This window comes from Paramormyrops kingsleyae, chromosome 3 (assembly GCF_048594095.1).
Source record: "Paramormyrops kingsleyae isolate MSU_618 chromosome 3, PKINGS_0.4, whole genome shotgun sequence".
In the NCBI taxonomy this organism is placed as follows: Eukaryota; Metazoa; Chordata; class Actinopteri; order Osteoglossiformes; family Mormyridae; genus Paramormyrops; species Paramormyrops kingsleyae.
In genome coordinates, this window is record NC_132799.1 from 145705 (window position 1) to 157870 (window position 12166).

The following is a 12166-nucleotide window of genomic DNA, read 5'->3' on the forward strand; positions in this document are numbered from 1 at the left end:
GAACAGTGATTACCTTAAAAAAAAAATTAAAAGAAATCCTCTTTTTTAATAGCATACACTACATTTAACACAAGGATAACAAAAATGCATGGTTATGGTTTGCTAGCAAATTTAGTATAACATAATACATTTCTTACAGATACATGTTTGCAGAAAGTCTCAAACAAGAAGAATCTTTTTATTCAACAGGAACAAGATTGAGATTTAATCCAAAGTACCTGTTGTTTTTATATATTTTGTATATCTGGTGATTGGTAAACTAAGATACGTTACAGGTTATGACTCCCACTACTAATTCAAAGATACAATATGACAGGGTCACATAAAATGGCAAAAATTAATTCTAGTTCCACATTTGACACTGAAAAATTAGTGCTAAATACCTGACAGCCAGTAATTGCACTTACAATAAGGTATACCTTTATATCTTAGGAGGAACCTGTGCTTCTGTTTTGAATGTTGCTTTTCAGTATATTTTTATTTAGTGCTATAACATTGCTATAACTGCACTTTACAGAGCGCTAGCTGTAGAATGTGAATCATTATAGTGCTGTTTTTTAATTAATTCACGTATACTAGGTTTTTTGCTTGCTGCCCAGACTTACGCTGATGGTCGATTGTACATTATGACAGTCGCCTAAAAGCAAAAGGAGACAGAGGGACAATTCAGTTTAAGCTCAAAAGACGTCACACATTGACGTGGCTTCGATCAGCCGTGCATTCTCTGCCAGCGTGAGCTGGGACAGCTGTAGGTAGAGATGGCACTGTGATGACAGTGACGGTTATGATGTCACCACACTGTACCTGTGTTTTGGTGGACCTCAGAGCGGCTCTGGAAAACGCCGTCATCACGATCAGGATCACGCCGCCCACAAAGCAGTGAAGGAGCCAGATACCCTCCATGCAGGACACCTGGTTCTGTGAGGGGGAGGGCAAACACTCTCAGCTCTGCAAGGCCACCTGGCCCCCAGGGCAAAAAGTCACTTTGGGCCCCCTGGTGCTTCAAGAACTTAATAAATAGCAAGTTGAGTGGGTAGATTGTATCTAGCTGGTTGGTTATCAGAACATGCTGCTTCAGCATCTCCTAAATAAGGACCATGTTTATTTAATATTTAGTGTAGTGGCTATCTGTGACCAACAGGGGGCGGCCAAACCTCAAGCAACCTATGCTGCAAAAATGAGCAGATGCACCAAACCCTCAGCTGAAAAATGTCACAGGATAGGAAGATGACGCACCCTGTGATACTGCAGCCACAATGTCTCGCTGTTCCTGGTGGGAGTTGGGCTCTCTGTGACATGCTCTGTCATGTGCTCTGTCGCATTGTATGACTCGTAGCTGTCCTCGTCGTAGTGGTCATAAAGGGAAAAGTACAGCAGACGGATCATGTAGTGTACGTAGTCCATAAAGGCCTTGATGGCACCAAGGGTGGAGATGATGCTGATGGCCATGCTTGCTGTTACCTGCAAGGCAGAGATTAGAATGGCTAACATGGTTTAATCCAAGCTCCTGGTTCAGACGAAACTTTTGGAAGATGGAGGTTTGGGACTGAGCTTATGATCACATCTTTTTTTATCTCATTTTAGTGTGACCTTGACAGTGCTGAGCTTCGGAAGTCATTCAGCTTCTACCAGAGCTCAGATCTTTAAAATTAGACATAATGATAATGATGCTGGTTTAAGGATGATGTGGTTTCTTTTAAAGGTTCAGTTATCCAGGAAAAAACCTTGATGGACATTGAACAACCCTACCTGAACACAAACAGTTTTCCAAAGACCACTTAATTTGAAATAAATACATGTTTAATATTCTATAGATTATATTTTTTAGGGATGGGAATTTCAGGCAGAATTATTATTCAAATTTTGTCAGTCAGTATTTGAATAATATTCGAATAACCCTTCCCCACCACACACAGAGAAACATGTATGGATCTAAGTATTTATTTCTATATAAAAAGAGATATTACATGTTGCTGCAAAAGGATAACAAAAAGTAGCTTGAATAAATTAAATTGACAGTGAAAGCAAAGTGCAGTAGAATATGATAACATTTAATAGCCTGAGCCTTGAGCTGATGTAGCAAATGGCAATTTCTTTATTTTTAACAACACAATCCTGACAATCCTTCTCTGGCTTATAGGCTCCTCCAGTCATTTATTTCCATACAAAATGGAACATCACTGCATTGCTGCAAAAGGACAAGCTAAAATATTAACAGTAGCCATGATATTTGAAATGTTCCAATAAAAATTATGATAATCATAAAACAAAAAAGGAGCTGAAAAATGTCCCCCCCCCAAAAAAAAATAATCCCAATAGAATGTGTTATTATCTACCAGTACAGTCTGTCTTTACTGGGAATGGCAAATCAGTAGTTCACATTCTGCTTCACCTGCTAAAAAGTCTCTACTAGTTCACTGACAATTCACTCATTAAAAAAAATTATAAATAACGAATTTCATAAAAACATTTTTAACAACAACCATGACAACCTAAATGTACATATAAAATTAAAAGCAGCAGCATAATCAGATTCTCTTACTCTTGTTGCTGCAGGTTGTACCAACAAACACAAAGCAGTGCTGACAAATCACTTGCTTAATGTCGTCTCTGTGGAACCCAAAACATTTCCATGCAGCGCAAAAGGAATGTCTTCTGGTGGTTAGTTATTGTTCGCTAGTTCCTCTCACTCATTTCTGTTAAATTTCTTAAAAATGCATCACACTATGAGTGATCAAGGATGAAATGATTATGATTGGTTCAGTTCTGTTTCAGTACCAAGGAAGGGTGACATTGTGGATTCAACCTATGACCACATCTTACTTTTAGCAGCAAGACCAATCTTTCTTTTTCTATAATTTTAGCTTGCTGGGGGGGGGGGGGGGGGGAGAGAGATGGGGGGGATGGTGAGTAGTCAGTTGCCCTTGTACGCCAAGAGATTTTTTTTTCTTCCTACATGTGAGTTTTTGGTTCCTATCCTCTGTTGTCATCTGGCTTTCTTTCTTTATTTCTCTTCCCTTTTCCCTGTTTTTGAATTTTCTGTATAAATGATGCAGAATGTATCACAACACACCCATGAAAATTGCCTCCATGCAGGACACCTGGTCCTGTGAGGGGGAGGGCAAACACTCTCAGCTCTGCAAGGCCACCGGGGCCCCAGGTCAGGGGAGCAGGGACTGCTTTGTTGTTTCTGGGGCCCAACTCTATAAGTCACTTCAGCCCCCCCCCCCGGTGTTTCAAGAACTAAATATATAGCTAGCAGGTTTAGTGAGAAGATTGTATCTAGCTAGCTGGTTAGCAATACATGTTGCTTCACCATCTCCTAAATAAGCACCAGGTTTTTTTTTATATTATTGTAGTGGCTATCTGTGACCAACAGGGGGCGGCCAATCCTCGAGCAGCCTATGCCGCAGCAATGAGTAAATGTGGCAAACTGTCAGCTGAGAAATATCACGTTACAACAGGAAGACGATGCACCGTGTCATACAGCAGCTACAATGTCTCACTGACTAGACTAGAGGCAGCTCTATTGTGAAAGGCGCTATATCACCACTGATCACCAAATTCTAAATATAAAAATAAATTGAACTGAATGAGTGTGCATGCAGCCAGTTAGCGCTGCATTGTTGTTTGTGCCACTGTCTTGTCTTGTTGCACTGTCCTGCACTGTTTACACACACATATGCTTTATGATGTCATTCTGTGTAGCTCTGTAGTCCTGTGTTGTCTTATGTAACACTATGGTCCTGGAGGAATGTTGTTTCATCTCACTGCGTACTATACCAAACATAGCCGAAATGACAATAAAAAGCCACTTGGCTTCAGCTTACACAAAAACAATGATTCATTCTCAAGTTTACCTCCAACCTTAAACTTAAGACAATGGATAAATCAAAACTAATTATACTGTGTTATGGCAGGGCATGACAAAGGAGGTACAATCCACGTAGTGGCTTTCATCAGAAGGGGTTTATTTATCAAAATAGAACAAAAAGGGAGAACCAGAAAATAAAATGATTCACAAGGTAAAAACAAAGTTGGTAAAATGGATACTAAGGCAGGGTGCAACACTAAGAACAACAAGGCAGGGAGGAACACAGGATAACCATCATGGCTACAACTAATAATCACAGAGTTAACACAGAGAAACAGCCACAATGAACCACTAAGAATCAGAGCAAGAGCAGGCACTTAAATACACTATTAACAGGACAGGTGACAACCATAACCAATCAACCAATCACTAAGGACTCGGGACAACATGGAACAGGTGGGCTATATTATGATTAACAGGCACTAGGAGACTAGGAGATCTTAACAAATACTGAGGGCTATCAACACTAGGAGAGAGAGGGAACACAAGTAAAACAGAACATAACTAAACAAGGCACGGGCAGGGTAACCATTAACAAGGATACTAAAGCAAAGACATACATTAACAACACCAGACAACAGGGGATAATATAAAACCAATATATTAAACAAAGTTAGACTGGCCTCAGGACAACCTCAACCTCATGACACAAGGAGCATCTGTCTCAGCCCACTGAGCCATACAATGGTTCAGGGACTGGGGAAACACACCAAGACAACAGCAAATGGCCCTGCTGGCCACACAGAGAGAAGGCGCATGGGACAGGTTCAGACGGGCGCTGATCCTGGCATACTGCCACTAAGTAGGATTTAAAATAGCTTACTTATTATCCCAATATATGTTTTTTTTCCATACTTGAATATTCAACAATGCTGTCTCATCCCTAATATTTTCATAATTTACTTGTGTTAGAATCTTGCTGTCAGACACGATCTGCAGAATTTAGTGTCCAGGTTAAAACTAAACTTACTCACAGACATGAGTGAGCAGTACAGTAATAAATCAGCACCAAGCTAGGCTAATTGATATGCTTCAGCATAAGAGTAATAAACCAACACCAAGCTAGGCTAATTGATATGCTTCAGCAGAAGAGTAATAAACCAACACCAAGCTAGCCTAATTGACATGCTTCAGCAGAAGAGTAATAAACCAACACCAAGCTAGGCTAATTGACATGCTTCAGCAGTACAGTAATAAACCAACACCAAGCTAGGTTAATTGACATGCTTCAGCAGAAGAGTAATAAACCAACACCAAGCTAGGCTAATTGACATGCTTCAGCAGTACAGTAATAAACCAACACCAAGCTAGGCTAATTGACATGCTTCAGCATAAGAGTAATAAACCAACACCAAGCTAGGCTAATTGATATGCTTCAGCAGAAGAGTAATAAACCAACACCAAGCTAGCCTAATTGACATGCTTCAGCAGAAGAGTAATAAACCAACACCAAGCTAGGCTAATTGACATGCTTCAGCAGTACAGTAATAAACCAACACCAAGCTAGGTTAATTGACATGCTTCAGCAGAAGAGTAATAAACCAACACCAACTAGGCTAATTGACATGCTTCAGCAGTACAGTAATAAACCAGCACCAAGCTAGCCTAATTGACATGCTTCAGCAGAAGAGTAATAAACCAACACCAAGCTAGCCTAATTGACATGCTTCAGCAGAAGAGTAATAAACCAACACCAACTAGGCTAATTGACATGCTTCAGCAGTACAGTAATAAACCAACACCAAGCTAGGCTAATTGACATGCTTCAGCAGAAGAGTAATAAACCAACACCAACTAGGCTAATTGACATGCTTCAGCAGTACAGTAATAAACCAACACCAAGCTAGCCTAATTGACATGCTTCAGCAGAAGAGTAATAAACCAGCACCAAGCTAGGCTAATTGACATGCTTCAGCAGTACAGTAATAAACCAACACCAAGCTAGGTTAATTGACATGCTTCAGCAGAAGAGTAATAAACCAACACCAACTAGGCTAATTGACATGCTTCAGCAGTACAGTAATAAACCAACACCAAGCTAGCCTAATTGACATGCTTCAGCAGAAGAGTAATAAACCAGCACCAAGCTAGGCTAATTGACATGCTTCAGCAGTACAGTAATAAACCAGCACCAAGCTAGGCTAATTGACATGCTTCAGCAGTACAGTAATAAACCAACACCAAGCTAGGTTAATTGACATGTTTCAGCAGTACAGTAATAAACCAGCACCAAGCTAGGTTACCGGTAGAAAAAGTGGCCTGGCTGTAGGATTTCTGATTCTCTCAGTGTCTTTATTAGGAAACGGGTGGAATATGAATGTATATCTTGTTGTTTTTATGACAAATACAATATTGAAAAATCCATGAAAAAACAAATACTTACCATTTTTTTGGACACTCTCTTTTCAGAAATGATGTAAATAATACCACAAATGCTGAACTGTGTGAAAATTTGGAGAGAGAATAACTTTCAGAGACAATTTGGATGATATCATGAATAATAATAGTCATTGTAATTATTGGAATTGTGATATCTCTCAAGCACAGATTTAAAAAAGTTACACACATAAAGTGAACCTTTCTGCCTTGACATCTAAAAAATCTGAGTGCTGGATCAGATATTCTTGAATAACCTTGATGCAAGTGAAGCATTAAACCTGCAGACATTTGCTAATTGAGAGAATGGACTGCTTAGCTAGCCTGACGTAGCTATCAGGCTGGATACGACACACCACACCAACCGACCAGGATCCCCAGCCAGAATGAGCTGTAGATGTTTGTGGAGTTCCTTGTGATATCACGCTTCATTGGAATCCCTGTTATGAACTGCGTGCCTCCCAGGAAGAGCATCACGACCTGTACAAAAGGAGGACAAGGGGCTGAATCACAGAGGTCATATGTAAGCAGGATCAGCATATCATGTCAAGATGGTGATGGAGTCATTCCCCACCAGTGTGGACTGGGGATCTTTTTGGGCGTTGGTCTTACCCCGATGCTCTTGGGATCCACCCTCATGAAGCGATGCAGGGGTTTGCTGAAGCCCACCACTTCTGTAGTGTCTCCTGCGGCTTCCCTTCTTGTGGCAGAGACTTGCAGCATATCCATCCTGTCCATCACTGGACACCAACACTTTTCTTGTAACCTTACTTTAGTGGGTAAAAGTTTAATGACCTTAATTGAGGTTAATTCTTTTTTTAACAGAAAAGATTCAATAGATCTCCTCAACAAATCAGGAAAGTGACTTTTACTGTCATAATTATAAAATTGCTAAATGATTCCAATGACTTTATGGAGAATGTTCCTGCTGCACTATTGTTTTTATGAACAGTACCACTCAAAAGATTGAACACACCTGCTTTTAATGCATTTGTCTCTATTTTAGCTGTTATTCATCTGATATTAGAAAGCCTCAAGGCAGTGAAGTAATACATATTAAGTATTGCAATGACCCAGAGAAGTGTTCAACATTTCCTTTTTTTCTTAATGACAGTTTTGCAGACTCTTGGCATTCTTTCAACAAGCTGTCATGAGCTGCTGGGACAAAGGACTCAAGGAGCAGGTGTGGTGGAGAAACAAAAGGGAGATTTACTGAATGCAGCAGACAATGAGACAGGTACGGAGGGGTCGACCACAGGAGACAACAAGGCGGGCGCAGGCAAGTTACAGGAGACAAGGTGGACACCGGCGGGATGTCAAGGGACAACAAGGCAAGCACTGGCTGGATGTCAGGGAACATGGAGGTGGGTGCTAAACAGTGCTGGACCAAGCAGGGCAAGGCTGGGACACCTGGAGGTGAGCAGGGCGAAGCCAGGACACCACGAGGCAAGTGGGTTGAAACTGGGACAAAAGGAGGTGAGCGGGATGAAGCCGGGACACCTGGATGCAGGTAGAATGAATCCAGGACACTTGGAGACAGGCAAGACAAAGCAATTCTCTCTGGGCTGGGAGCTGGGAGCATAGGCAAAGCGGCCTTCTCTTGGCTGGGAGCCTGAACTCAGGGAGCAAGCATGGTGGAGAAACAAAAGGGGGATTTATTGAACCGAACAAAACTGGAAACAAATGGGATCACAGCGGAAGGCACAGGCAACCAGATGATACCATGTTAATGACAGATCTGGGGAACACAGGACTGGGAGACATTTAAATACGTGACTAATGAGGGAGCAGACAGGCAACTGGGAGTGGTTAATATGAAGGCAGGAACAAGAGGTAAGACAAATGAGCACCTGGCTTGGCTCTAAGAAGCCATGCCAAGGAGGAGACAGAAGAGTCAGGAAGACATGGCAGGCAGGACGTGACAGTACCCTCCCAAGCATGCCCTTCAGGCACATAGGACCAAACAACAGGGTATAGGGCCAAGACACTGGACAAGGCAGGGAATAAAAGGACACACACCATCAAAACCTTGGACAGGAGGGTCAGGCAGACATGGCGAGCAGGACGTGACACCAGCTTGCAGGCATAGACACCTGAAATGCTTCTCCCACAATCCTGAAGGAGTTTCCTCAAGTTCAGCACACAAGTTGGCTACCATGGTCATTATCTTGTTGAAAAATTAATTATTTTCAGTAGGTGTGTCCAGACTTTTGACTGCTATTGTAATTGTAAATTTAGTTATAAAATACCTATGCAATTCTTAACTACCAGCAATTTGAAATGCACAAATGGTGAGAGAATAGCATGCACAGTGCCAGGAATTAGAAATATGTACAGTAACCCCTTCACATTTGCGAGGGTTAGGGGCGGAACATTGTGAAAATTCGCACTTCAACCTCAACCCAGGCTGTTAAACTGACCGATAACACAACAATAGGGCAACGCACTAAAGGATTAACCCCTTAGTGCACAGGTGTCAGACTCCAGTCCTGCAGGGCCAGAGCCCTGCACATTTTTTGGTTTCCCCTTGTTTAACACACCTGATTCAACGTCTTGTGCTAATTACCACACAGCTGTTGAACTGAATCATTTGTGGTGGAACAGGGAAAGAACTTAGCTACACAGGGCTGCGGCCCCGCACGACTGCAGTTTGACACCCCTGCCTTAGTGCGTTGCCTCAATGGCATGTAATATGGATAGAGTGTATTAATTAATAACTGTTAGAGAGAAAGTTATTCTGAAAAGCCAAGGGGTGTGCATTGTCCCCCAGAGTCCACTGATGAAAACACACTTCATGGGACATGGCTGTCTCAATTGGTTTCAGAGGACAATGCACACCCCTTGGCTATTTATAGCTCCATATTACATGCCATTGCTCCATTTCATACATATTGACAGTTAATTGATAACACATATTAATCCATAAATAAGTTGTAAAGTGTGATTTAGGCAGTGCACCGTGGGACAAAGCAAATGTACCGCAGCTGAATTAACCACTTAGTGCGTCGCCCCAGTGGCATACGTCACTCCCACATGGGCGGGACCAAGCACCTGCAGCTAATTCACGGCTATACGCCCCACTTCTTAAACCGTATCCACCGGTAACCCCGTGCAAAGTATTGTTGCCATTTTCTAATGTGCCATATCGAGCGTTTTCTCTTGTCTTCCCTACTCGCCCTATCTGCTGTGTCCTGCCTTGCTGTTTCGCCTGCTCTGCCTAACTGCCCCGTCCTGCCCTGCTTCCTCGTCGATCCTGTTCCTCCCTTCCCGTCGTCACCCCGTCTCGTCCTTCTGTGTAGGACTGATCTCCCCGGTGACCGACTCCTGCTTGCCTATCGACTATTATTCTGGATCGCCCGTTTGGACTTGTTTGCTCTCGGTTTATTGAATAAACCAGTTGGCTACTGCATTTCGGGGTCTGTCTCCTCCTTTCTCGCCTGGCATCACAGCATATAATATGCATACAACGTATTAATTAATAACTGTTAGGGAGAAAGTTATTCTGAAAAGCTGATGAAAACACACTTCATGGGACATGGCTGTCTCAATTGGTTTCAGACCTCTTAACCCTTTAGTGCGTTGCCTCAATGGCATGTAATATGGATATAGTGTATTAATTAATAACTGTTAGAGAGAAAGTTATTCTGAAAATGTAAGGGGTGTGCATTGTCCCCCAGGTTTCCCTGATCAATGCACACTTCGTAGGACATGGCTGTCCCATTTTGTTTTAGAGCTATTAACCCCTTAGTGTGTTGCCCCATTGCACTTTAAGTGGATGCAATATAATAATTAATAATTATTACAGACAAAAATAATCTGAAAATCCAAGGGGTGTGCATTGTTCCCTGTCGTCCACTGATAAAAGCACATTCCACTAGATGTGCCTGTCTTGTCTAGTTTTAAAGTTATTAACCCATTCATGCATTGTCCCATTGCACATTATACGGATACATTCGAACATTTAAAAATTAATAAAAAATTCGTAAGTAAAGCAATATGGGAAACAAAGTGGTTTGCAGCAGTCGCCATGAGCCCAAAATGCTAAACCACCATGTCATTACAGCTGACAGGACCTATTATATTAGCTATTAACACGATTTGGCACAAATCACGAAATGGTTTGAAGCGCAAAAAAAATCATGTGTACGCAAATAAATGCATCGTTGTCTGTGTACTGGGCATCACAATTCTGCCATTAAAACAAAGCCAGAAAACGGAATATCGAATATGAGGCTAACAACCGCGGTTTTCCACCTAGACCTTTCATATATTAAACAAACCATCTAAATTATACCCTTGTATGTACAAAATTACTGCTGTACGCATTAGGAGCTTTACGTTTTGGGTACATTATTAAGAATGCAAAATTACCGACAAAAAAGTTTAAAAGTTACTGCGACAGCTAACTGAGTGAGACAGATAGGCTATACGGCATACACAAGTCAAGACTTTTAAGTATTAAAGATATAGTATGTACTTACACACACTTGCACTAACAAATATTGAGTCAGTAATATTTATATATGATTTTATGTGTTCCGAATAATTTTCAGTATTATTTTGCTTACGCGTTGTCTTTGAGTTCCTGCGATCTTTCGGTAAGCTCCAAAAATATTCCCCTTTTAATTGTTCTCCTAGCCAGCTCGCGAATAACCGAAACCGCGAATGTCAAACTGAAGGGGTGAAGGGGGTACTGTACTTTTCCTTTGGAGAAACCTCGGATATAAATCAAATATAATTAATCAACAAAAATGTTCCCGTGGTGATTATATGACTATAGCATTATGTACCACGGAGGGTTGGAAAGCGCTGTAAGATCCCTAATCCCACCGAGTCACAACTGAAACATGCGCGTGCCCACTACAGCCATTCTGTCAATGCTCACGGGCGCAGCAGCAAAGTACATTAGCTGCCCAGAGTCGTTCGAGTTTCGTAATGAAAAGACAGAGTTAAACAGACGTCACTAATAAATCTGATAAATGAAAGCAGAGCCAAGGGTGAGGAGAAGAACTGGAGCCTTACATAAACATGACAGAACGTGACAGAAAGCAATGACTTTTGCGCACAAAAAATACTACTGTCACTGTAGCTCACGACTCCTTCCATTTTATAAATGCAGAAAGCCGTGAAAAACAGCGAGATATAACAAAACGGAACAGATACAGAGTCATCAAGGAGGTGTGAAAAAAGTGAATGACTACACTAAATGTACCAGGAGTCGGTGAAGTACACAGATAAACAAGCAATCACATACACAGTTGTTAAAGGGTGGAGGCTCACTGACCTGATTTAAGCCGAAAAAAGAGCAGAGTGTATTACACAACCGGGAGAGAAGAGATGGGGGGTGGGGAGGGGAGGGGGAGGGTCCACATCTGCAGCTAAAGTTCATAATGAATCCCATGTGGGACCTTGGTGGGGGTGGTGGGGGGGGGGGGGGTTGAGTCCACATCTGCAGCTAGAGTTTATGATGAATCCTATGCGGAACCAGGGGGAGTGAATGTCACCCATCTGGCCATCTCTATGAGGGCATCTTTGTTATGTCTCAGCACTGGCAGCACTGCCGAGGTCCCACAGCGTGTCCGAGACACAAGAGAGACGCAGCTCAGGGGACTGTGGGGAGAGCAGCTGAGCTGTGGAGTTTCTCTCCATGGACTGCAGCTCACCTTCATCCTAATCTCCTCTTCAACTGCAATGTTAAAATAATATGAGAGGATCTGAAGATCTTGGGGTCTGCCCTGCTGAAGTGAAGTGCCCCCAGTAGCCTCAACACGCCACACACCCGCCAGGATGCCGCCCTGCCTGGGTTTAACATGGCCAGTGATTGAGGTGCTGCTCACTGGAATGTGCATCTAATGCACAGTATATGCTCAATTCATGACTGGCTATTTGAACAAGCATGAGTAGAGTGATACTAGG

General features: G+C 42.2%; 1 protein-coding gene across 4 annotated transcripts; it reads right to left on the reverse strand.

The window, feature by feature from the left end:
- Positions 1–26: 26 nt before the first annotated feature.
- On the reverse strand, positions 27–11613 carry LOC111852830 (uncharacterized). 4 transcript variants are annotated; one of them, XM_072709326.1, is made up of 7 exons: positions 11535–11613; positions 6863–7020; positions 6620–6730; positions 6258–6314; positions 1237–1461; positions 805–918; positions 27–637 (listed from the first exon to the last, which is right to left on the reverse strand). In XM_072709326.1, exons 2-7 carry the CDS (start codon positions 6986–6988, stop codon positions 602–604), a joined length of 669 nt encoding a protein of 222 aa, XP_072565427.1. In that variant the 5' UTR covers positions 6989–7020; positions 11535–11613; the 3' UTR covers positions 27–601. The 4 variants fall into 4 exon arrangements, with proteins under 4 accessions (XP_072565427.1, XP_072565428.1, XP_072565426.1 ...); XM_072709327.1 differs by lacking the exon at positions 11535–11613 and adding an exon at positions 11041–11458; XM_072709325.1 differs by lacking the exon at positions 11535–11613 and adding an exon at positions 10819–11027.
- Between the last annotated feature and the right edge of the window lie 553 nt (positions 11614–12166).

Coding starts and splice junctions, on each gene's coding strand:
- LOC111852830 (XM_072709324.1), bottom strand. CDS start 8,414: ATGACCATGGTAGCCAACTTGTGTGCTGAACTTGAGGAAACTCCTTCA. Junction 6,315..6,619: donor CATTCTGGCTGGGGATCCTG/GTCGGTTGGTGT, acceptor ATTTTCACACAG/TTCAGCATTTGTGGTATTAT. Junction 919..1,236: donor TGTGGCTGCAGTATCACAGG/GTGCGTCATCTT, acceptor TCCCCCTCACAG/AACCAGGTGTCCTGCATGGA.